This window comes from Palaemon carinicauda, chromosome 13, assembly GCF_036898095.1.
Source record: "Palaemon carinicauda isolate YSFRI2023 chromosome 13, ASM3689809v2, whole genome shotgun sequence".
Classification (NCBI taxonomy): Eukaryota; Metazoa; Arthropoda; class Malacostraca; order Decapoda; family Palaemonidae; genus Palaemon; species Palaemon carinicauda.
Window position 1 is genome coordinate 71568339 of NC_090737.1, and position 27500 is coordinate 71595838.

The 27500-nt window shown below is 39.6% G+C and overlaps 1 protein-coding gene across 4 annotated transcripts in view; it reads left to right on the plus strand.

The window, feature by feature from the left end:
• Positions 1-27500, plus strand: part of botv (exostosin like glycosyltransferase 3) — a 449715-nt gene that overhangs the window by 312606 nt on the left and 109609 nt on the right. For all 4 annotated transcript variants that reach the window (XM_068385646.1, XM_068385643.1, XM_068385647.1 and 1 more), the window contains exon 8: positions 10677-10804. In XM_068385646.1, coding sequence (XP_068241747.1) covers positions 10677-10804 — 128 coding nt within the window. The remainder of the gene's footprint in view (positions 1-10676; positions 10805-27500) is intronic.

Below are 27500 nucleotides of genomic sequence, written 5' to 3' on the forward strand. Positions count from 1 at the left end.
AACCAGTACACATATATTGAGCTTCTTAATGACCATGTTGAAGAGTGTTTTGAAAGAACTGGCACGTCTATATTTCAGCAGGACACAGCAAAAAGTGTTGTATCCTGGTTAAACGATTGTGGTTTTGACTTCATTAAAGACTGGCCTGGTAATTCTCCCAATCTTTTGCTCATTGAAAACCTTTGAGCAATCATTAAAGCAAAGATTTGGGAGGTAGACACGAGTTCTCTCGAAAAACTGAAGGCAGCCATTCAACACGTGTGGGACAACTTAGAACCATCTATCCTCCATAACCTTGCAGATTCCCTACCAACACGATTCAAGGAGACTTCGTGGAAAGGGAAGCACACCGGCTACTAATTGTCTTTAGGTGAGTACCCCATGAAAATTTCTTCTATTTTTCATTATTCTTTAGGTTGTTATAGATTTTTTTTTACCTCCGTTCTTTGTGAGAGGTTGGGTTACGGGTACTCCAAAACAACTAGTGACGCTGACTTTATATATCAGGGACGTGTTAATAACAAGTTATGGTTATCCTTCCCCAAATAGAGTTAACTCCCGATCTCAATGTGCTACAACTAAAACGTTTCCTGTTGAATCATTTTGCATGATACGAGGCCCCACACTTAGAATTGGGATGAGATGAAAAGTAATTGGCGGGCCATCAGGATGACATGGCTATCTCACCCAAAAATAGATTGTTCCTATGTCAAAATCCGTTTTTTTGGGCTCAAACCATGTCGTCCTGGTGGAACTGTACCAGAGAATTATTATTCTCAGTTTTGGCTAGGAGAGTTTTAACCCTTTAACCCTGGATAGGTACGCTCTTCGGACACCCCTTTAAGGGTATACTCGGACGCGAGCGACCCCGACGCCAAAAAAAATTCCTGAAAAATCAGTTTTTGCAGTAACCTCCTTTTTTCTTTTGCCAAAAAAAACTTCAAAGAATGCTTAAAACAACTGTAAAGATAAATACTACTCATCTGCAGAAAAACTATTTATTATAAATATTTTAAAAAATTAAGTAGAAAAGAAAAAAGACCTTACATAAAAATTCATAAAAAAAAAGTTTATACATATATACACAAATCCTTTTAGGAATTGATTCTTGAATGTTTAGGACACATCTTGATGTATTTTGGATGAAGTCAGACCCATGGAGGTGAAGATCTGAAATGAGAAAAAAGGGTAACTTTTTTTGGCCCAAAAAATTTGTCTAAATTTCATGAATTTTTTGGGGTACCCAAATGAAATAGGAAGTGGCTAATTTTTTTAGGGAATAAACATATGTTATCCTAAAATAGAAATATGTAAAAAAATCTTCATTATTTTGTAAATTACATTTATATCAGGGGCCATATCTAAAGGTAATGTTTTGAGTACTTAGAAATTTCGTAAAAAAATACATATATTTAATATATAATATGATATTTATGCAGGTAAAAATATACCAAAATATCACAAATTCTATAGGGAACAAGAATATATATAGATAGGGCAACTTACGCTTCGGATATGTCCACAAAATGGGCGCCAACCACACTGACTCAGACTCCCTAATCTGCCACTTGAAATGTAGGAAGGGTATGTCAATTTCAAGGTGTTATTTACTAATCTAATTATTCTTGGATATGCATAAAAATTGTATGGTGGGTTGCTGGATAATTGTCGATTATTTTACGACTATAAAATTAAAATTCTGACCCAAAAAAGATTTTTCGAAGGGAAATAAATTCGAAAAAAAAATGTAAAACAATATAATATTTTAGCTAAAAAAAATTGATGATATTCAATCAAAAAAGAAGTAAACAAAATTTTCCGACAAATAAACATCTAGAGGAATCATTACTCTCTGATAGTTCCTTAGTACGTAGTAATTTTGAAAGAAATGGGAAAAAACGAAAAAGTGGCAATCGCAGGAAAATCGAACACATACCTATATATACGCCATATCTGGCTAAAAATAAAGATAGGCATGGGTAGCCAGATCATCTAGAAACACTTTCCAACACTATAAAAATACAAGTTTTGCGACACTACTTGCCAATTCCTTACGGTAACATGACTAAGCAAAAAAAATGCTAAACAAATAAAAAAGGGCACTCTCGGAAAAATGGCCAACATTCTAATATACGGCATTTCAGAAAAAAAAAATTTCAGCCACGTACTAGGCAAACCATCAAGGCACATTTTCCGACAAATAAACATCTAAATGAATCATTACTCTGTGATAGTTCCTTAGTACGTAGTAATTTTGAAAGAAATGGGAAAAAACGAAAAAATGGCAATCACAGGAAAATCGAACACATACCTATATATACGCCATATCTGGCTAAAAAAAAAGATAGGCATGGGTAGCAAGATCATCTAGAAACACTTTCCAACACTATAAAATTATAAGTTTTGCGACACTACTTGCCAATTCCTTACGGTAACATGACTAAGCAAAAAAATGCAAAACAAATAAAAAGGGGCACTCGCGGAAAAATGGCCATTCTAATATACGGCATTTTAGAAAAAAAAAAAATTTCAGCCACGTGCTAGGCAAACCATCAAGGTACATTTTCCGACAAATAAACATATAAATGAATCATTCATTACTCTGTGATAGTTCCTTAGTACGTAGTAATTTTGAAAGAAATGGGAAAAACGAAAAAATGGCAATCACAGGAAAATCGAACACATACCTATATATACGCCATATCTGGCTAAAAAAAAAGATAGGCATGGGTAGCCAGATCATCTAGAAACACTTTCCAACACTATAAAAATATAAGTTTTGCGACACTTCTTGCCAATTCCTTACGGTAACATGACTAAGTAAAAAAATGAAAAACAAATAAAAAGGGGCACTCGCGGAAAAATAGCCAACATTTTATTATACGCATTTCAGAAAAAAAAATTTCAGCCACGTGCTAGGCAAACCATCAAGGCACATTTTCCGACAAATAAACATCCAAATGAATCATTACTCTGTGATAGTTCCTTAGTACGTAGTAATTTTGAAAGAAATGGGAAAAAAACGAAAATATGGCAATCACAGGAAAATCGAACACATACCTATATATACGCTATATCTGGATAAAAAAAAGATAGGCATGGGTAGCCAGATCATCTAGAAACACTTTCCAACACTATAAAAATATAAGTTTTGCGACACTACTTGCCAATTCCTTACGGTAACATGACTAAGCAAAAAAATGCAAAACAAATAAAAAGGGGCACTCGCGGAAAAATGCCCAACATTCTAATATACGGCATCTCAGATAAAAAAAAGACATGCACGTGTTAGCCCAACCATCAAGGCACACTTTCTAACACATAAACATGGAAAAAAATCAATAATATACGGCAATTCCTTACTACGTAGTAAATTTTTACAAATATTGAAAAAAAACAGAAATTGGCAACCGCAGTTAAATACCCAATATACCAATAACTACGTTGTATCTGACAAAAACAAAGTCACGCATGGGTAGCCAGATCATCTAGACACACTTTCCAACACTAAAAAAGCAAAAGTTCTTCGACACTATTTGGCAATATCTTACGAAAAAATGACTTGGCAAAAAAATGAAAAAAAAGGAAAAAGGGGCACTCGCAGTAAAATGCCCAACATTCTAATATACGGCATCTCAGATAAAAAAAAAGACATGCACGTGTTAGCCCAACCATCAAGGCACACTTTCTAACACATAAACATGATAAAAAAATCAATAATATACGGCAATTCCTTACTACATAGTAAATTTTTACAAATATTGAAAAAAACAGAAATTGGCAACCGCAGTTAAATACCCAATATACCAATAACTACGTCGTATCTGACAAAAACAAAGTCACGCATGGGTAGCCAGATCATCTAGACACACTTTCCAACACTAAAAAAGCAAAAGTTTTACGACACTATTTGGCAATATCTTACGGAAAAATGACTTGGCAAAAAAATGAAAAAAAAGGAAAAAGGGGCACTCGCGGTAAAATGGTCCTCGTGGTGATGAACGACATTTTAACTAAAAAAAAAATCATGCACATGGTAGCCAAACAATCCACCAAGACTTTCCACAACTGATAACCTATACAAGTTGCACCATTCTACGACAATTTCATAATACGTAATAACTTTGATAATTATGCAAATTACCTTAGAAGGGTAAACTCGGTCGCGCTCGACCCCGACGCGTCTCAGAAATCGGGGAAGGAGTACAGCTACAGCAATGCACATCTGGAAACTACTAGAGCGTGTAGGCGAGACACCTACTGCAGGTCGATCACCCACAAATTCAGTCACGGGGGTGAGTCACTTGAGAAAAACCTGTTATTTTTTGACGCTCGGGGTCGCAAACGACCCACCGTACCGTTCCAGGGTTAAACCCCATAGACATAAGCATACTTCCCTTAGCATTGGTAACTATGGTACCAAACTATGAGTGTAAGCAATATGTTTGTAAAAGATATAAGTAAAGGAAATCAGTAGAACAGTCCCATTCACTGTGAAGAAGATCTTTGTCACCAGTAGATGAAAACACCAAAGTCTATGAAAGGAGGGTTAAAAAATTGAGGTACACTACTTTTATTCTGTACAATAAATCCAATGAAAGGAAACGCAAAATGGAACAGTAGTCTTTTATTTTTTTCCAAAATTTCATGCATGTAACAGTAAGCAATGCAGCATTGTGTATAGTAGATATATACAGAAAACCGAAGTTTTCAGACCACAAAATTATGTAAGAATTGTAAAATAGTAGCACTCATGACATAGAAGGAAAATATCACCTTTGACTCTTTACAATATTAAATAGTACATTGAAAAGAAGAACATTAGTCTCCTAGCAAAATGTAGACTGAGGAGTCCCAACTATATAGTCCATAAGAGTCCATACACAACACTTAAGATGCCGGTTTATTTACACAACCAGCAGCTACTACAAAGTGTTTAATCTCTTCCAACTGAAGTAAGTAATGTCTGAAGAACACTCTTGAAGATTTCCATCCTGTGTAAGCCTGCAAGGGAGATAGATTGGAAAAAATTTAAGGAAGAGGCAACTTTTCTAGGGTCATGACCCGATGGTATACTATCGGCGTTAGCTCTTCTGATGAAATAGGCGAGTTTGGACCTTAGCTATTACAGAGAAAGATTAGATCCTGTTGTCTCCCCTTGAAAAAGTTGACCCACATTTTTAACAGGAAGGCCTTAAGGCACTCCACGGGGCACAGAGATGGGTACTCCTATTGTGGAACAATCTTCCATGGCCCCCAACGTTTCGTGGGAAGTTCATTTTTTCGCCAAGAATGCAGGACCTGGGTAAAGACTTACCTCCCCCGATTGCGAGAATTCAATGTGGCCATCATCCTTTGAAAGGGCCATAATCTCACTGACTCTAGCACCAGAAGCCATAGCAAGCAAAAAGATAGACTTTTGAGTAAGATCCCTCAGAGAGGTAGAGGTATTATCCTTCGAAGAGGCAAAGTGCATGACTTTATCCAACGACCATGAAATAGCCTTGGGAGGAGCATTAGGTTTCAGTTTAGCACAAACCTTCAGGATCTTATTGAACAGCTCACTATCGAGTTCAATATCAATAGCATAAGCAATAGATCTAGTTAGTGCCGACTTACATGAGGCAATAGTTGTAGAGGCCAGACCTTGATCATGTAATGAGATAAAGAAAGAAAACAGAAGTCCATAGAAATAGAAGAGGGCTGATGACTTTTCACGAATGCAACCCATTTTTGCAAGAAGACAAATCTTGTCATTTTGTGGTGTTGGACTTGTACTCTTCTATGAAGTCAATTCTCTCCTTTGCAACTCCGAACTTTCTTTGAGCTGCAAGTGCGAGAAAATCATGAGCTGAAGGGTTTTCGCTATCCAAAAGGAAGTCTTCTGTTGAACATCCTTGGACAGCACTGGGGATGGTAGAGGGATCTGGAGAGGTTTGAGTTCCAGAACAAGAAGATACCAATTGCTCTTTGGCCACTTAGGAGACACTAGAGCTGCTGGAAAGTCTGCAGCTTGTTCAGGACTTTCATTATGAGATTGAATGGTAGAAATAGGTAGATGTGAGACCACTGGTTCCAGTCCAGAGACATCGCATCCGTTCCTGTCGTTTCCAGATCTAAGTTTGGTGCTATATAACGGGGAAGCTTCTTGTTAAAGCTGGTAGCAAAGAGATTGATTTGCAGTTCTGGGACTTTCTCTAGAATGAAACAGAATGATTTTGTGTCTGAAGACCATTCTGTTTCCAGAGGCTTGAATCTTGACAGGGCATCCGCCGTCACATTGCGAACCCCTTCGAGGTGAACTGCAGAGAGATGCCAATTCCTCTACTTTGCTAAAGTGAGGATGGCTAGAATCACATGATCGATCCGAGGAGACCTGGAGTCTTGTCTGATGGCACAGTGGACTACCATCCTGTTGTCGATGACTAATTTGATGTGCGATTTTGTCTTTGGGTTCAGTCTCTTCAGAGTCAGAAACACTACCATAGCTTCCAGAATATTGATGAGAAATTTCGGAAATGTGATTGACCACCGACCCTGTACTTTCTTGGAAAGAGAGTGTCCCCCCCCCCCCAATCTTGGTCCGAGGCATCCGTGTGAATTGTCACGGACGGAGGAGGGTACTTTAGAGGGCCGGCCATGTGTCAATAAACTCTTAGCAGTGGACCACGGTTAGGGGCTACTTTCGTAGTAAGACAGGGATTTTGTGGCGAAGATCTCTGTGAGCATTGGATGCCTTTCTTTTTCTGACTCTGATGGCATCTTTGAGTCATGCTTTTAAGAGTGGGTCTGTCATGGTAGCAAACTGCAGTGAACCCAAGATTTTCCTGTTGCCGCCTGGTGAGTACTCTTGAACTGAATAGGCACCTAGCAGAGTTTGCGATTTCCTTTCTCTTGCCTTGCGGTAGAGAGAGGATTTGTGACTTTACATTCCAGTGAAGTCCTAGCCACTAGAATTCTTGAGCTGGAGACAGCCTAGACTTTTCAAAGTTGATCTGAAAGCCTAGAGACTCTAGGAATTTCATGACTTCTTGAGACGTACACACTCCGACTTTGTTGCAGGCCAGACTAGCCAGTTGTCCAAGTATACCATCACCTGTAGGCTTCTGCTCCGTAACTGTTGGACGATGACCTTGACTAGCTTCGTGAAAATACTTGGAGCTATATTTTGCACGAAAGGCATAGCTCTGAATACATTGGCTTTTCTTGCCAGTCTGAAAGCAAGATAGGGGAGAAGTGCCGACTTATCGGAAGATGCCAATAGGAGTATGTAAGATATATGGAGACAGTGTAGGCCCCCCCCCCCCCCCGGGGTAGTAGGGGCCATATTTGCGAGACAGTCAGCCTCTGGAACTTGTCATTTAGAATGAATTTGTTTAGTGGGGACTAGTCCAGAATAGTTCGAAGAGTGTTCGAATCTTTCTTTGGCATGGAGAATAGCCGCCTTTGAAAGTTCATGGATTTTGTGCAACGGATGACTCACTTCCGGAGAAGATCCTGTACATACTTCAGCAAGAATGGGGTTATGAGTTGGAAAAATCTCTTGAACTGGGTTGGTTTCTATCTCCATTTCCAGCCTGAACAGGTGAAGTCATTCCCCTACCGGGAGCTCCTTGTTGTTGTGAAGGACCTGCCACTTTAGATGTCTTGTCTCTACTTCCTTGGCCTCTTGACTGACCGCCCATTCCATACCTTCTCCTGTCACCAGTGCTCTTCTTTTGATCTCTGACAGGGTGAAATGTAATGGTGACTCTCTAATAAACCAGATTGATGGCTGGAGACTGTGAGACAAACTGCTGGGGAATTGTGTACACAGTCTGAGGGATGGTGACAACTGAGGCTGTTGTGACAGGAAAGGATTTATTTTCCTTAAAGTGTCTTCTGGGCTTCTTGCCCTTGGTTTGAGGTCCTTTACTGAGGGTGAATTTCCTTTAGTAGGACATACCCCACTTTTCTATAAGGCTCTTATTCACCAGAGCCGCTTTGTTCATGACTTCTTTAACCAATTTCTTGGGGAAGAGGTCTTTCCCCCAGGTATTGGAGTTGATCAGCTTTCTAGGTTCATGCCTGATCGTAGCAGTGGCCAGGAGGTGTTCTCGACATGCTCTTCTGGCTAGGAAGAAAGCATGGAGATCTCTATGAAACAGGGTTAGATAAGTCTTTGCCAAGACTGGGAAGAGATCAGATTTGGAATAGTTTCCAATAAGCATTACTAGATAAGATTGCAAGGATAAAGAGGCAGATAGTCTCTCTTTAGCTTTCAATTCTTCCTTTAAAGGGGATTGGGGAATTCTAGGCAGTTTATCAATAAATTGCCTGGTTCCGATGTCTTTATCTAGTTTTTCAACAGTAAAGATATGTTGGACATTCTCCGAACTCTCTGAATCATAAGGAAAGGCTAAGGATAACGGTTTGCATTCTTCTAGCACTGGTAATGGTTTACCCTCTTCTACTGCCTTCCTTACAGCCTCTAAACTTTAAGAGGCAAAAGGAGAGACAGTATCCTTGGGGCTACAAAAGTGGCCTGCTTCCTGCCAAAAGCAGTAAGTTGGGTTTTAGTGAATTCGGCCATCTTCAGCTCTTTAACCAAAAGAGACTGAAACTTGCTATGGTCTTGGATGATTGTTTCCTTGAAAACACATGTCGACATGTGTTTCGGATCACTTCGCGACCCTTTTTCAGGACTACATTGAGTTTTAAACTACACTTTAATATAAAGGTTTTGGTGGTGAAAATGTGATACAAAATTGTTTGGAAATTCAGAAAACATTTAACAAAATTGATAAATGAAAACTTTAGATACTTTGAAGTATAAATACAAAAATTTAATATAATTTTTGAAATACTTAAAGGATTTTTCAGAAGGCTTCATAGAATTTCATGAAGCTACAGATTCCATCCTTTGCAGCCGGACCAACGTTGATTCCTCAGGAATGCCATCTCTCATTCAAAGCAGACCAAATTGTGAAGCTTACACGCTCCCGCAGAAATCTGGTATGAGATCTGCATTTATCTCAGATTTATTTCCATTTGTAGCATCACCTTTCCTCATGACAAATTGTGGTCTCAATGTTCCTTTATTATCTTTGCCCTCTGATTTAGCTCAAGCTTTAAGGTTGTAGAGGGCTTGATGCAGAGCTTTCAGAACGGGCCTCATTTGTGCAATGCAGCTTATGACGTGAAGCTTACTCGCTCCCTCAAAAGTTCCATATTTGAAGACTACGTTGATCCCTGAATCAAGTTCATCTAGAACAGCATCATTCTCCACAACAGCTGGAATTTTCTTGGCTCTATCATTCTCTCCTTGGTAGAGCATCCTCTGCACTTCCATTCAAGTAATCCATGCCTTGCCACTTCTAAATATGGCACTTGGGCATTTTATTCTACATTTGTAATAGATAGACAATGTCTCAGCGGCGTCCAAAAATTGAAGAAAGCTTCTCTTCAGACAGATCGTCCTGCAGATAGTTTTCAGGATAACAACAGAATTACAATTACTTTTCTCTATTTATTGTTTGGTTTCGACACGTGTTTTGGATCACTTCGTGTGTGTATAAGGCAATCCCTCACCATCTTTTGCTCCCAAGTTGAATTGGCTAGAACCCAGTTTAGTCCAGCTTTGATAGGTCTTGCGGGGATACAGTAGAACTTCAGTGATCGAACATATCTCGGTTCATAACCATATTAGTGTCCAAACAAAGTTTTTAGAGCTTTTTTAGCTTAGTTGTGGAATGAATTTTTGGAGTTCAAACAACAACCAGGATTTTTTTTTAGACCAATAACAGAGAACCATATCACTAGAGGCATGAAGCTGCTCAAACAAAAGAAGCTACCATACTGTAAACTCAACTTAAGCTAAAATGACTCCCCAAGCCCACAATGCAAAACCTTGCTGTGTATTTGTTATGATTTTTTTTTTTATATATAAATACACATAGTGGTAAGGAAAAAGAAAGTTGCAAAAACCACAACATAATTGAGAGAGAACATTTTAAGTCATAGAGTGGTGTCAAATTAAATTTTCATTTCATCCATTTATTATATTTTTGTACGTGTAGTAAGTACCATACTGTAAACTTTGCAAAAATACTTTTTGGGCTCGATTCATGTCGTCCTGACGGAAGTTCCTCTAGGCCACTTTCTACTTGAGATATTTCCTGCAAATGATATACCCGAGAATTTTACCTGTAGAGGTATCACAGGGTTATCACCCCTGGAGCGAATATCCCGAAAGATATCGTGTATGTAACAGCGATGTGTTTAAAACAACCACGGCTATCCTTCCCCGAATAGAGTTAACCTTGTCTCGAAGGATATAGGATAGGATTGGATACGTGGGAGAGCTGTTACAACTCCGATACCTGTGTGTTACTGTAAACACGTTCGCTGGTTCGCTATTCCCCATTTACAAAATTTGTTATAGCAAAAATTAAGTCAGTTGCCTAAAAAAACAGTATTCTGGATTGCATTAAGTATGCCCTCTGTGGTTCCTTGGTATAAGTAGTGTTGTAAAATACATTCAACATTTTTTGCTAACATTTTATATTTTTTCCTTTGATAATGTTTGTAAGAGATGTTAGTTATACTTTTTTTAATTCAATTTACTTTTATAATATTCCTCAAGCCTATTGTTATCCTTAACCACTTGACCAATATAGTATTATGAAATTTTCTAGGTTATACGAGCTGAGAGAAACAGTCTCAACAATAGGTTTTTGCCTTACTCGGAAATTGAAACTGAAGCAGTACTTTCTGTAGATGATGATGCTCACCTGCGACATGATGAAATCGTTTTTGGCTTTAGGTAAGTATTCATTTTGTATTGCTCATTACATTTAAGTAAACATGAAAATTCAACTGCAGTATGCAGTTCTGTATAGATTATCCTTTTGGGGAGAATTTAGCATTTACACAGCTTTCTTTGTTAATACATTTTTATCTTTATAATTTTTTATCAAAATAAATATCTTCAAGGTGGTAGAGAATGGTTTTATGGAAGGCTTCTACTTAGAAAAATTGAACATTATAAGAGAGATATTGCTCATAATTATTACCACTTACCTCCACAAAGATAGAATTTGATTAGTAGGCCAAAGCAAAATAGGCCAGATTTTGAAATATGTCTAGGTAGCAAACCAGGATTTTTCGTAGGACATTGACAATAAAGTTTCTCAGAAAATCATAGGACTTTTGCTATTACTGCCTCATGATTAGCTAGAAAGTAAAAAAAAAGAAAAAATTAAAGATGTCTAAAACCTTACTTGACTTTCCTTTTTCGGCCATTATTTTTTTGATAATCATAGGTTGGTCTCTCCAATTCATTATCACCAAAGATTTCTATTTATTACGTTTTCCTCACTCTGTCCAAGTTCCCTCATCCCTCAACCTAACACTCACTTCTTCAAACTTTAGCGAGTTCTGCTTCCTGTTAATAGTTTACTTGACTCTGCAGTTGTTTTTATATTTTGCTTTTTTAATACAAGTAATTTTCTTTTTAGAAAAACAGAATTTTAAAAATAAAATTTCTTATTTCTATACTCACATGATGTTTATATTGCTTTTCCAGAAGCTCAGTTTAATCTACCTTTATTCGGAAAATTTTCAATCTCATTTTCTTTCCCTTTAATAAACAGAACCTTGGTAAATGAAGGAACATTATAGTAGTTAGTGGTAACTGATGCAGCAGTATCTTTGTCTCCTCAGTATCAAAATCAAAATTATTCCTATCTTCTTGACACCATGAGGCAGGGATGAGGGGTGTGCATTTACTGTATATATGAACTTCAGGTGAGTATAGGAATAAGAAATTTTATTACTAAAATTCTGTTTATTTCTATGAACCTCCCCGGATGTTCTTATTACTGACTCCCACAATCCATTGGAGGCGGTATGCCAGTGAAGGAAAGAGACAGGATAAATTTGATTAAAAGCAATATACCATTGTTAAGATTTACTATCGTTGTCTATATTACTTTCAACAAACCATTTCAAAATACAAGACTCCATATTGTTTACTAAAGCAGAGAGCAGGTAATATATAAAGTACACAGAATTTCTCATAAATAATCTATTAATAGAGTAGGCTAGACTGGGGAATGTATTGCCGTATCTGTAGCAACTCGTACTCCAGTCTCGTTTACTGAGATTTTTGTGTAAAATGAAAGTGTAGAAATAGCTTGTTTGTTTTATTCTAATAAAAGATATCTTATCAAAGCTCGCGTGAAAAAAAAACATCAAAAACATTTTCTATTCTTACCAATGGTAACACATCAAAAAAATTAACGCATCAAAGGCTAGAGTTAACGAAATGTTTGGGAAAAAAGTGCAGAAATTCCAATGAAAAATATCCTATCAAAGATTGTGTGAAAAAAACATAATTTTTTTTATTTTACCAATTGTAAGACATCAAAAAAATTAATGTATCAAAGGCTAGCCTAGGCTAAGGTAAGAGTTAACGAAATCTTTGAAAAAAAAGTGCAGAAATTTCAATGAAAAATATCTTATCAAAGATTGGGTGAAAAAAAAAACATCAAAATATTTTTTTATCTTTACCAATTGTAACACATCAAAAAGAAAAATAACGATTTTCAATGCATAAATATTTTTACCTTTCTGGTGATTTGTAGATGGCATAATGAACGTGGTTTTTGGAGAGAAGGAGACGTAGGGAGGAAGGTTATTGCTTGAAAAACAGAATCCTCTTCCATAAAAACATCGGGTAACTCGGCTGTGGGTGTTGTCTCTCTAGAAAATCTCTCCGGTTGGGAAGACTCTTCCACAGGGTGTTCTTTCCTTTTAGTTTAGAACTTATCTAGTGTAACTTGTTTCTGCCTTCTTTTAAGAACTTTTCAAAAGTGGCTAATGACAAGGTCATTAAAAGCATACACAGTTCTGGAGTTCATTCCATTTGGCACGCATATTTTTGATAACAGCAGTTGGGGCATCCTTCCTTAAGACACACGCACACCCCGATTCATATTTCACTCTTAATTTTTTCTTAAAATCAATAGTTTTGCACACTACTATCATCTTTTCATCACCACCAACTTTACTACTTGCACTTGCTTTCTTTGGAGGCATGATTAGGGGTTAATACACTACGCAAAACACAAAATACAGTAAATATTTTCGTAAACCACAACGAACACATCTGCATACAATGGTTGAATACTAAAGATAACGTGAGAGAGCGTCAGTCGGCATCCAAGCCGCGTTGTGGGGTTGTCTCGGCTCATCTCGGGGGTGTTCGAGTTACAATATTTTGTTCGCCGTCTGAAGCAAAAAAATCTTGAATTATTTGTTCGAACTCCGATTTGTTCGAGACCTGAGACGTTCGAAAACCGTGGCTTGACTGTGTGTGTATGTGTGTATATATATATATATATATATATATATATATATATATATATATATATATATATATATATATATATATATATGTACAGTCAGACCTCATTAATCGCAGTTTCTTGCTTGCGGTTTCAGTTTTTCGCGGCCAAGAAAAAAAAATTTGATTGTTTACCCAACATTAAGAATTTGATTTCTAATAATTGGCAACAGGATTGGGATTGCCAAGGAAAATGCAATACCCATTAAATAAAAATTATCATAAAAATCGTGATAAAATTCAAGGTGCCCGATGATTTCCAAAAGCCTGCGCTTCTTTACACTGGGAGCGCTGCACTTCACTACCTATCTACACCCAGCTGGTCCTAGCTCTTTCTGTACTGTGTATATCCATTTACTGTGGTACAAAATTGCAGCTATATTTGAAATAAACAGGATTTCGATTAAACTGGTGTTTCACTTAACTGTATCCAATAATAATGCATGTAATATTCATAGTTTAGTATCATTTATAATGAAAAACATAGCAAATTATAATTTCATGCATTTTTACATTCAAATCAGCTGATCAACCCTGCGTCTGTCGTCAACCTATATTCACATTCACGATATTATCCTAGTGATATGACCATTCAATTTCACAAAATTACCTCACTACAGTCAAACCATTCTGTGGTGGCCGCTGAGAAGAGCTCTTTGCCGGAACTTATCGTGTCTGAGCGTAAAAACATAGTTCATTTTTCCTTGAAGGAATCACTCTTTAGAGACAAGTCGAAAGCCTTTGAAAACAACAATAAAGCCAGATTAAGAGATTAACAATAATACAGGGACGAGTATCCTATTTTCCCTCGCCCTTTCTTCACAACTATACTGGTTTGCACAAGATCGCTTAAATAACATCAACATCTTTACAATAAAAACTTGTTTATTGTAACACACTATATATATATATATATATATATATATATATATATATATATATATATATATATATATATATATATATATATATATATATGAACATATATCACAAGCACACGTGATTTTAATTAATGTAAATATCACCCACGAAATGCATTTAATACCGAATTCTATCTTGGGAATACATATCCACTTGGAATTCATTTTATGGTAACAGCTTCTGGCCGGGTGGTGATTCGAACCACCACCTGTACGGCTTGAAACTATGCTGGCAGGGACCCCTACCGACTCGGCTATCTGCCGGGTGGTGATTCGAACCACCACCTGTACGGCTTGAAACTATGCTGGCAGGGACCCCTACCGACTCGGCTATCTCTTGATAGCCGAGTCGGTAGGGGTCCCTGCCAGCATAGTTTCAAGCCGTACAGGTGGTGGTTCGAATCACCACCCGGCCAGAAGCTGTTACCATAAAATGAATTCCAAGTGGATATGTATTCCCAAGATAGAATTCGGTATTAAATGCATTTCGTGGGTGATATTTACATATATATATATATATATATATATATATATATATATATATATATATATATATATATATATATATATATATATATATGGATAAATATCAACACAACATCGTGTTCAAATAGAAATAAATTTCTACCTCATACTTGGGATCGAACGCTAGCCCCTTCTAATGAAAGGCCAGGTCGAAACCAACCATGTCACGAGAGCCCATAAAAAGAATTGGAACCTGACGCTAACAGCTGTCCGAGGATTTACCTGGCGAGACATCAGTCTCTTACCAGCGAATATATATATATATATACACACATATCGAAAACTGACAAATAAGCATGAACAATGCATATAATTAACTTGGAAGAGTTATTTAAAGAAAAGAATGTTTAAATCTTTTTAATTGTTCTGCCCTTTTCTGATACTGATCTTTTACTACCGATATTTCCGTACTTGTTGTCACATCCGTTAATGAAGGGTCTTTCGGCTTATAAGATTATGATTTCTTGGAGAAAGTCAATTTAATCTCGCCTCTCTCTCTCTCTCTCTCTCTCTCTCTCTCTCTCTCTCTCTCTCTCTCTATATATATATATATATATATATATATATATATATATATATATATATATATATATATATGTATATATATATAAATTTATATATATATCTGTATATATATACACACACACATATATATATATGTATATATATATATATATATATATATATATATATATATATATATATATATATATATTTATATATATATATACACAGTATATACACACACACACACATATATATATATATATATATATATATATATATATATATATATATATATATATATATATAGCCTATATATCATGTAGACTTTCCTTAGAAATTCTTTGCATCCATTGAATACAATGTTTTCTTCACCTTCCACAAGTATTTTTTTTTTTTTTTTGAAAGTAGGGATTTCCTTTCGTGCATAAAAGTTTAACACTGTTCTTCTTAAAACATATTTGTTGAAGTCGTCTAGAGTAGTCACAGTACGAAGACGATGCTTTGTTTGTTGTAGAAAATTAGATTTTCCACATTCTTCTTCCATGATTATTCGACGAACTGTTATTCAGTAACATTTGTGGCTTTAGACATGCGAATGTATGCTTTGGTTACATAAGTAAAAGTTCCGCTGTTTATCTTCACTGTGTACTCTTTCCACGAGTTGTTTTTCCAATCGTTTAAGGTTGATAGCTTATGTAGTTTCAAAAACTGCATTTTATACAGGGGATTAAGTATGTCTTACTGATCTTTGCCTGATAAATTTACCCTTGTAACCTCCAAGGCCAATGGTAACCTCCAAGATGTACTGGTCAATCAGATTTAAAACTCACCATCTGACAGAGTCTTATTATGACAATAGTATAAAACAGGCAAATAGGCTGGGATTATAATTTCGAAAAAAAAAATGTTGGTTTCAATTATCATTATAGAAATGGAAACCTTACCTTAAGAAATATACAGTATATGCTCGGCAAGACTAGCAGGAGAGAGAGAGAGAGAGAGAGAGAGAGAGAGAGAGAGAGAGAGAGAGAGAGAGAGAGAGAGAGAGAGAGAGACAGACAGACTGGATTTAACTTCTGGTTAATCGTAACCACCTCTGGTTAATCCTGTGAGATTAGTCAAAAAGGAAGGATCTGTCATAAAGGGGCTACGCTTTATTAGTTTCACTCAGTTTGAATGGATCGTGTCCAAGTACTGTGTTCATTTTCCCTTAAAGTGATTAAATCATTTTGACACGAGTACGGTATACAGTGGGTCAGATATTGTCTCAGCGGCCACGACAAATTGGTTTTACTATAATATAACCTACCTTGCATATTAGTATGATACCTCTTTCACATTATTATTTTCCGTCACTTATTATTATTATATCCCAATTCCTTCCCAAATCCCTTTCGTACATTTACATTGCTCTCCGACACACACATCTACAATGTATCTTTCCAACTCTTTTGATTCTCTCTTATTTTTAGCAATTTAATTCATCTTCTCTTTTCTAACATTCATCCGTCATTTTCATCTTATTAATCATTATAAACCACCTTTTTATTCCCCATTGCACCTATTCCTTTCCTTCTTCTCGAATTTCCTAGATTCCTTGATTTCGCTAATTTATTTGAATTGAGGTAGATTTAGCAGAGGGGAGGTGCAAGAAGAACGAACTTGGCTACTGCCTCCCCCCGTCTTGTGTCTGGATCCCTTTGTCATATTGTTTCGTCCTTCTCTCTCCCTGTTCTCCCTGGTGTTCCACTTAACTGTATCCAATAATAATGCATTTAATATTCACATTTAATATCGTATTTATGATTGAAAACAGTGAATTATAATAATGTGCAATGTTTACATTCAAATCAGCTGATTAACCCTGCCTAGTTGGTCTTCAACCTCAATTTTCAGATCAAATAACTCCCTTATTATTAAAGCATGCTACCGAAGAATATTTCATATTTACTAAAAGAAACTATTATTACTTGATCTATCATTTTCCAATAAGAATACTAATTTCAGTAGTTTTATTTGAAATTATTCTCTGAAATTTTATTTATTTGTACTGCAAGTTGATGCATGACGTTAACCGGAATTTCATTTATGTTGCCGATGCACGATATTTTATAGTTTTTAGCTGTGTGGTGCTTGATTACAGTATAAAGCTTAGGAAATTATTTATTACGGGTCTGTCAGTGAGTATTCAATAGAAGCTTTGTAAAAAAAAAAAAAAAAATTCAATTATTAGAGAGAGAGAGAGAGAGAGAGAGAGAGAGAGAGAGAGAGAGAGAGAGAGAGAGAGAGAGAGAGAGAGAGAGAGAGAGAGAGTGTGTGTATTCACATGATAGCTAATAATACTGTAATAGCTTTAAACGAAATGTATGAAAACCATATACAATTAAATGTAAATAAATATGCATAAAATTTAAAGGAAAAGATATTTTACGATCTGTTGTTTATGCATCGAAATACATACCAGGAAGTTCTGTTCATTTTTTTCAACTTGAGTCTGTACTTATTAATATAAAATTTATTATAAATAAATAGTCATTAGACTAAAAGGAAAAATATGTTACGATCTTTTATTTAAATAGTGAAAGGAAAGACAAATAAATCGCTGTGTTTGATATGTATACGTAGTAGCGTTGTGCGTTCATACATGCCAAAAAAATACTGTTTGTTGTTGTTTTTTTAACTTTATTATGTACTTATTGATATATAATTAATTGTAAATATATAACCACTAGACTAAAAGGAAAAATATGTTACGATCTGTGTATTTATTTATCAAAATGAAAGAAAAATAAATTTCTAATATGTTTGATATACATACAGTACATTGTAGCATTGTGGGTTCCTACGTACCACACAGTACAGTTCATTGTGAGTTTTAACTTGAATATGTACTTATTGATATGAAATTAATTTTAGATAAATAATCATTATACAAAAATACGATCTGTTATTTATTTACCGAAATAAAAGAAAAATAAATTTCTCATGTGTTTGTTGTGCATTCGTCGTATCATTGTGCGTTCGTACATACATTAGTGTTGTTTACTGTGTTTTTTACTTAAAATGTACTTAATGATATAAAATTCATTGTAAATACACAATCATGAGATTAAAAGGAAAAATGAGAGAGAGAGAGAGAGAGAGAGAGAGAGAGAGAGAGAGAGAGAGAGAGAGAGAGAGAGAGAGAGAGAGAGAGAGAGAGACACTGGACGTATGTAGATGTACGGGTACGCAATGTTTTATCGTGATTAATAGTCTTTTTGTATATACAGTAAAGTGAACTATTCTATATTCTAAATAAAATTTATTTACTGTTATTCAGTACTGTACTGTATATTTTACCCAGCAGTACATTACAGTACTAATTTACAAAAAAAAATATTTCTATTGTGTAGGCTACACTGTGATATTCGAAATGGATCACGCGATCCATTTCTGATAACCTAGTTTACAAAGGTAATTTATAGTAAAAAAATATAATTAGGCTATTTTATTGTTTTCTTTACACAAAATTTAAAACAAAAGTACATAAATGCTTTATTAAAGCAAAATTAACTATTTAAATAATCGTAATTATCTAGAATGCAATGCAATAATACTTCCAAAAATGAAATCGAATATTCAAGAGAGAGAGAGAGAGAGAGAGAGAGAGAGAGAGAGAGAGAGAGAGAGAGAGAGAGAGAGAGAGAGATCAGCTGTTGAAAGGCAATCAAATGCGCTGTTTTGTGTGTTTATTTAAAAGAAACAATTATTATCGAGATATTCAAGTTTTTAGTTTATGAATTAAGCTGTATTTCTGTTTAAGAAAGTATAGATAACATCACGTCATACTTCAAGATTAGTGGCGTAGGCTACGAGTCTGAATGAATACACACCGAATCCTTACAGTAAAGTACAATTAAGATGTACTGTACATATATTACAGTAATATGCACTACAGTATCTGTAGGTATTAGGTTACAATACAGTATTACTTGATAGGAACAACATTTATTATACAGATCAGTAAGGGGATGATGACGACGACTCGGTAAACTTTACATTAGCACAATGCTGTACTGTAACCTTACTGTGTCCAGTACGTAATGTACATGTGTGTAAATGTACTGTATACTATACTTATGATTATTAACTGTTATAGAAACCAAATTAAAAGAATATTAGGTAGTATTTACTGTGTTAATCAACAGTTCGGGCACCTGTTCAAGGCAAGGGACAGGGACTTTTTAGTTTAGGAATTAGCTCACCCTAGTGCAGTATTTATTCGTGAAAATTATCTTTTCGCGCCTGTGTTTGTAACTTAACTATCGCCAAGAACGAGGCCTGACTGTATGTGTGTGTATATATATATATATATATATATATATATATATATATATATATATATATATATATATATATATATATTTATGTATATATATATATATATATATATATATATATATATATGTATATGTATATATATATATATATATATATATATATATATATATATATATATATATATATATATATATATATATGTATATATATATATATATATACTGTATATATATATATATATATATATATATAAATGTATATATATAACGGATTTTGAGCGAAGCGAAAAATCTATTTTTGGGTGAGATAGCCATGGCGTCCTGATGGAAGGATCCTTTTTGGTAGCTTCCTTGGGTAATCACTACTAGGATTTTCCCAGAGAATTAAACCACAGGTTATCACAGAATTCTAACTTCTGGAGCGAGTATCCTAAGGGTTTCCCCTTAAGACATCGTGTATCAACAGGGGACACGCATGTATAAACGTGCCACATAGCTATCTGCACCCCATATAGAGTTAACGCTTCAATATGGCGGACAGGGAGTGGCTGGGAGCTGAGCCGCAGCCAATCTAGATGTGGCGATATCGGTACTCGCGATGTAAACAGACGGACGCCATTGCTTTTGATGACGTCACGTCCGTCCTCATTCCGAAAGTCTGGAGCTCGCTCATCACCATGATACAGCGGCGCAGGGCGGGACCTGATAACAGACAGGGTGGGTCCATCAGGACGCCATGGCTATCTCACCCAAAAATAGATTTTTCGCTTCGCTCAAAATCCGTTTTTTGGGCTCAAGCCATGGCGTCCTGATGGAAGAGTACCAGAGAATTAGTGTATCGTGGTAGACTTTTTCCCCTTTATAAGTGAGTGCTAAAACATTGAGCCGAAAGCATAGTGGTCTATACTAGAGCTACCGTGAGGCAGTTGCCTTCCTGCCCCCCTGGCATGGAAGTCCCCACGGGCTATGCTGAGATCAAAGTGGTCATGGGAAGGCTATTCATATAGGCTGAAGGAACAATGAGATCCATAAGATAAGTCAGAGCGATTTGGTATTCGCGTCGAAGCAAACTTGAAGAAGTGGTGGTTGTACACTTCGTGCATGGAGTTGACTCATCTTCATAATTGAGTAAGTATTCGCTAAGGAAACTTACTTGCTCTATATAAATAAATGCCCGGAGTAAATCCTGGCATTTTCCTTAACCAAGAATAAAGGGTAATAAAACTATGACAATTAGTATATTTCATAGTAAGAAAGGAGCAAGGGAGACGCACAAGTAATAAAATAGACATTTTATTATATAATTGCAGGTAAATCAATACATGTCATGCAATAAATAGTAAAAAACATTTACATTGATAAAAATGTACATAGTCATAAAGGCGTGCTCTTGAGTCTGAAAGGGAAGAATCAAGTATTAGTAGGCACTCGTTCTACGGAACGTTAGTCTTTATGTAACACACGTCATGCACGTGGCATGTAGCACTCATGTGGTAATCTACTATGACATTTCACCTGAGGTAAGAACAGTTAAAGAAAACACAAGGTGGTTTCTGCTTCACTACGTATCACTTGAGGGTCAACATAGGCACCCGACGAGTTAGAGTCCCTAATAACTCACTGTTCTAAGCAGAGTTCAGAGCGGGTTTCATAACACTACCTGCGGCTACCACAAAATGTTTCACTTCGTGCACTTGTTTCGCATAATGTTTAAAGAAAACACGCGAGGATTTCCAGCCTGTATAGTTCTTGAGGCTTTCGAAATCCATACTCTGAAAGAAATTCAGAGACGAAGCGACTTTCCTAGGATCATGACCAGCGGGTGTACTGTCTGGATCCGCTCTGCGAATGAAGTAGGTGATTTTTGCTCTCAATTGTTTCAGTGACAGGTCGCTGCCCGATGTTTCTCCTTTGAAGAGTTGGCCTCCACCAAAGTTTGAAGTTCTATGAAGATAGACCTTAAGGCTCTCTACTGGACATAGAGAGGCATCTTCCTTCAAGGGGCATATCCTCCACGGGCCCCATCGTTTGGTAGGTAATTCGTTCTTTGCGAGAAACGTCGGATCAGGGAAGAGGGAGAGGTCTCCTGAATCGTTGAAAACGATATGTCCCTCTTCTCTAGATAGTGCCACTATTTCGCTGACTCGGGCTCCCGAAGCTAGAGCGAAGAGAAATATAACTTTCTGAGTCAGGTCCTTAAGAGGGCATGAATCATTGTCCAAGTTGGAGGCGAAGTGGAGAACTTTGTCTAGAGACCAAGTGATTGGTCTCGGAAGGGGTGCCGGTCGTAAACGGGCACAGGCCTTCGGTAGTTTGTTGAAGATGTCGCTAGACAGATCTATTTGGAAGGCGTATGACAAAGGTCTGGTCAAGGCCGATTTGCAAGTAGAAATCGTGTTGGCTGCCAAGCCTTGTCCATGAAGGTGAATGAAGAAGGACATGCAAAAATCTATGGTGATTTTCGAGGGGTTCTTTGCCTTGACGAAGGAGACCCATTTCCTCCAAGACGATTCGTATTGCCTTCTCGTGGATTCGGTCTTGTATTCCTCGAGGAAGTCTAGACTCTTCTTCGAAATCCCAAACCTTTTCTTAGCGGCTAGGGTGAGAAAATCATGAGATGAAGGTCCTTGATTTTCGATGATGAAGCGAAGACAGTCGACTTCTGTATTTGCTGGGAGAGAACTGGGTCCGGGAGGGGGATCAGCGTTGGCTGCATCTCCAGGATCAAGGGGTACCAGTTGCTGCGGGGCCACTTGGGAGCCACTAGAGCTGCTGTCCCTTTGAAGGTTCTCAATTTGGAGAGGACTTTCAGCAGAAGATTGGTGGGAGGGAACAGGTAAATCTTGGCCCATCTGTTCCAATCCAAGGTCATGGCGTCCACCGCTTCCGCTTTGGGGTCCTCGTACGGGGCTACATATCGAGGAAGTTGATGGTTGTCGCTCGTTGCGAAGAGGTCGATCTGGAGTTCTGGGACTCTGTGAGAGATGAAGGAGAATGATCTTGCGTCTAGAGACCATTCCGACTCTATCGGGTTTGTCCGAGATAGAGCATCCGCTGTCACATTGCGGAATCCTTGTAGGTGAACTGCAGACAGGTGCCATTTCTTCCTTTCTGCCAGACGGAAGATTGTCAGGAGCACCTGATTTATCTTGGGCGATCTTGAGCCCTGGCGATTGAGACAACGCACTACCACAGAGCTGTCCAGGGTCAGGCGAATGTGTATCGACGGGGGCGGGGAGAGTTTCTTCAGCGTCAGAAGAACCGCCATGGCCTCCAAGATGTTGATGTGAAACGTCTTGAATAGGGGAGACCAAGTGCCTTGAGCCTGTTTTTGGTGGGAGTGACCTCCCCAACCCTCCAACGAAGCGTCCGTATGGATGTTGAGAGATGGAGGTGGGTGTTGGAGAGGAAGGGACCTTTTTAGGGCCCTCGCTTCTGACCACGGCTTTAGAAGAAGTCGAAGTCTGCTTGGGAGCCGTCTCTTGAGGTCTCTTCGAGCGATGGATGCGGAACGTCTCCAGACTCCCGCTGCATCCTTTAGCTGTGCACGAAGCACTGGGTTTGTGATCGAGGCGAACTGTAGAGAGCCTAGAACTTGTTCCTGCTGGCGTCTCGAGATCCGTTTGGATTTTAACAGTCGCTTGACAGACCCTGCTATTTCCTTCCTTTTCTTTGCTGGAATGGAAAGGCGGTGTGACTGAAGATTCCAGTGGATGCCTAACCATTGGAACTTCTGAGCTGGAGATAGGCGAGACTTTTTCGCGTTTATCTGGAATCCCAGGTGTTCGAGAAACTGGGTAACTTTTCTGCAGGATTCTATACAATCCTCGGGCGAGGGCGCCCACACTAGCCAGTCGTCGAGGTAGGCCATCACCTGGACGTTTCGGATGCGGAGCTGTTGTACTACTGCGTCCGCTAGCTTTGTGAATATCCGAGGGGCCACGTTGAGTCCGAAGGGCATGGCCCGGAAGGCATAGCTTTTCCGTTGGAGTCGGAATCCTAGGTAGGAGGAAGCGTGATGGTTCATTGGTATGTGCCAGTATGCGTCCGCCAGGTCTATCGAGACCGTGAAAGACCCTCGAGGCAGGAGGGTTCTGATCTGTTGAAGAGTCAGCATCTTGAACTTGTTGTTCGATATGAATACGTTGAGGGGGGATAAGTCCAGAATGACTCTGAGTCTGTCTGAGTCTTTCTTGGGAACACAAAACAGTCTCCCTTGGAACCTTGTGGACTTCACCCTTCTTATCACCTTCTTGTTCAAGAGGTCTAGCACATATTCTTCCAGGAGGGGGGTTGAACGTTGGAAGAATTGCTGGAAGGTTGGGGGTGGTTGCGCCCAGCTCCAGCCCAGACCTTTCTTGATGATGCTGTGTGCCCAGGAGTCGAAGGTCCAGCGATCCTGGAAGTGGCGGAGTCTTCCTCCCACCGGAAGCACTTCATTGCTTCTGGGGTCCCGAGGACTTGCTGCCTCGGCCGCTAGCTCCCTGTCCTCCTCTGCCTCTGGAGGGCCGGCGAGAGGAATCTCTGCCGGAACCCCTGCCTGAGCTTCTACCCTTGGGACGAAAGGTAGTGGAGTGCTGTTCGAAGGCGGGGTTGAAGGCCGGTGATGAGGACAAAACCGGCTGTGGGACCAACTGAAAGGTCTGTGGCGGCTGAGCGGCCACTTGGGGAGTAGCGGGTGCCGGAAACTGACGTCTGTGCTGACGTTGCTGGGGTCTATGCTTCGGCTGCTTCCTCTTAGGCTGAGGACCGTCATCCTGAGAGGGCTTTCTCTTCCTAGACATGCCTCATTTGTTGAGAAGGTTCCTGTTCTCAGATGCGGCCTTGTCTGTGATCTCTTTCACTAGATGAGACGGGAAGAGGTACTTGCCCCAGATGTTGGAGGCAATCAGTTTCCGGGGTTCGTGTCTGACAGTGGCACTGGAGAACACGAATTCTCTGCAGGCTCTACGAGCTCGCATGAAATGGTACAGATCCTTGACTAAGGTTGCCATATGAGATTTGGCAAGGACCATGTAATGGTCAGGGACTCTGGTGTCACCAGCCATTACGTCCATCTGGACCTGGAGAGTGAGAGATGCTGCCAGCCTCTCCTTCGTTTCCTGTTCCCTACGAAGAAGGTGTTCGTTTAGCTTGGGGAGGTCCTCATTAAACTGACGTCCAGCAACGTCAGGATCTAGTTTGCCCACCACGAAGGTGTGTTGCACATCCTTCCAGTGTTTGGTGTCGGGCGGGATGGCTGCGGAGAAAGGTCTGCATTCCTCCAATGCAGGGCAGGATTTCCCTTCTTCTACAGCCTTAAGGCAGGCAGCGAAGGCCTTTTCCGTGAAGGGTATCACCACTTCATCGGGCGCAACGTAGGTGGGGTACTTCTTGCTCAGAGCCGGAAGTCCAGAGCAGGTAAAGCCTCTGCTCTTAAGCGCTTTGGCAAGCATAGCCTGGGCCTTCGAGAGATCGAACACTATTTTCTCCTTCGGTTCGGTCTCTTCCTTTGAGGATGGTTCTGAACGTAGACGGACGTAACAGTCCGGATACGCCTCAAAGCGGGGGAAGAACTCCACTTCTTCCAGGGGTATGGAACCGATCTTATCGCTGACGAAGATCTTGTCGTCAGCGATGACCATATGCTCGGCGAATCGCCACGGATTGTCGCTCGAGCATGCGGGGAGGTCCTTGATGGAGATTTTGCGAGATTCCTTGGAACCTCCCATCGACCGAATGATCTTGTGAGTTTCTTGGAGCTTCTGCTCCATCACGGATTCAATGAGCCGAATCATATCCTGTGCCGTAGGTAAAGGAGTCGTGGTGGAGGACGTAGACGGGAGAGACACTTCCGTCGGTGTAGGAGTAGGAGGGGGGATGGAGGGAGGGGCATCCTCCTTATCGGACTCGGTATATACTACCCGGTCCTCTTCTTCATCATCCTCCCCTTCACCCTGGGCCATAAGGGTTTTCTCGGTGTCCTCCGAGATCTCTGACATGTGTTCATCATGTTCTGAATCCAGGTGACAATCATTCATGGACTGAGCCATGACAGTATCAGGTTCCACTGTGATCTGGACTACGGGGATCTGTTCGACTGGGACCACTGAGTCTGGTGAGGCCTTTGGGAACAGCAAAGACCTCATTTCTTCTGTAGCTAGGTATGGTCCAGTGGCGTTCTTTTGAAAGCCACGTACCCACTTGCGTAGGTTGTCCCGAGCAGTGTCCCGAATCTCCGCTGAGGGAGGATCATAGAATGCTTTCTGTAAGCATTCTTGGCAGACCGAACAGGTGGTGGGGCCCCAGTACTTGAGATCCCCTCTCTTGTGAGCACAAGGGGCGTGTGTCCTACACGCCGTGTGTCCATAGAAGTGTGGCCGACGGACCGCGCAGAAGTCGTGGTCACACTTGACGTACTCCTCCTGTAAAAGAAAGAGACGATGAGTATTGTAGAGTCATAATATGGCTCGCATATAAAGTTAATTATTAACAAGTTAATATTAACATAAGTTAATTGTGATGCACAGAAGGGTGGGTGAAAGGAGACAGACGCATGCCTCGTGTAACCCGCCCGGCTGGTTGCCGTAGCATCAGACAGCCCCAGGTGGCCGTAGGCCTCCATGGAAGGTGTCTTGATAATGGGAATTCCATTTAGAATTACCATATTATAGACTAGGCTTGAAATCTTATCAAGAAGTCTGGGGATCATGAGATCCTAGTAAGGTTCCGGCAACCAGACGTGCCAATTACACGTAGCGTGCTGGAAAGATGAAACACGCAAGAAGACAGAGTGAAAACTGAACAAAGTGTACGATTCCGTACCAGTTTGTCTGCGTTAACAAACCGTCTAGGTGCGGTTTTTAGGAGCTATCGCTAGTAAAGATAGCTGAGAGAAGGGGTGCAAGGCATCTTGCCGCCTCCGGACGGGTCCGGCCTACCCCCGGCACGCCGGAAGCCGCTCGAGCAGAGTTTCTGGCATTCAAGAATGATCATACTATGGTCAAAAGAAGCCAGGGTGGCGGCAGCCGGTAGCGGCGGCCGCCGGCAAGGAGCGGCGGTTCCGGCAGCCGGAGGCAGTCGGAGGGTGACAGGGGTAAGGATAAGGGAGCATAGCCGGGGCCGGGGGCCGGCTGCTAGTGCCGGCACTCCGGGAGGGGTCGGCAGTGTGCCGAGGCTATGAGGGAATGGAGAGGCCACGGCGGTAAGCCAGCGGCCGGCGGCGATCCCCCGGCACTCGGGGGAAGGCGGCAAGGATAAGGAAGTCACCCGTAGCGGCGGTAATGCCGGGGTAGAGGCGGCAAGGGACAAGCACCAAAGATGGAGGTGGGATGGCAAGGCTGTACTAGCCTAGTCAAGACACCTCTGGAAAAAGGTACCACCATGATAGAGGTGAATCTATCATCCTAAGCAGGGGCCGCAAGGGCCGGGGGCTAAGGCAGTCCAAGAGAGGACAGGGTGTACCCAAAGGAGGGGTGGAGACTCTTCATGTCGACCAAATGATAACTGACTCCATAGCACTATGGAAGGTCTATGTATCAGAGCGGACAACACTGGGAGCACCACGGGGTCCAGCACTCCAGCCTAGGGTGGAGTGTAGGACAGGGGACATATGAAGCCTAACCTACTGGTAGGTTAGGCTAGGCAAGAGATAGGTTGGGGGGGGGAAAGGGTCTTCTTATAAGAAAGGATGGGTTATGTACCAGAGCGGCCACCTAGGAAGGGAGATGCTCACCCTAACCTATAGTAGGTGGACCAACTGAAAAAACGGTGCACGCGTATATTTCAGCAAGGTACATAAACCAGTCCTCCCAACCTAACCTGGATTAGGGTTGTTAGACCCTAATCAAGGAAGGGAGA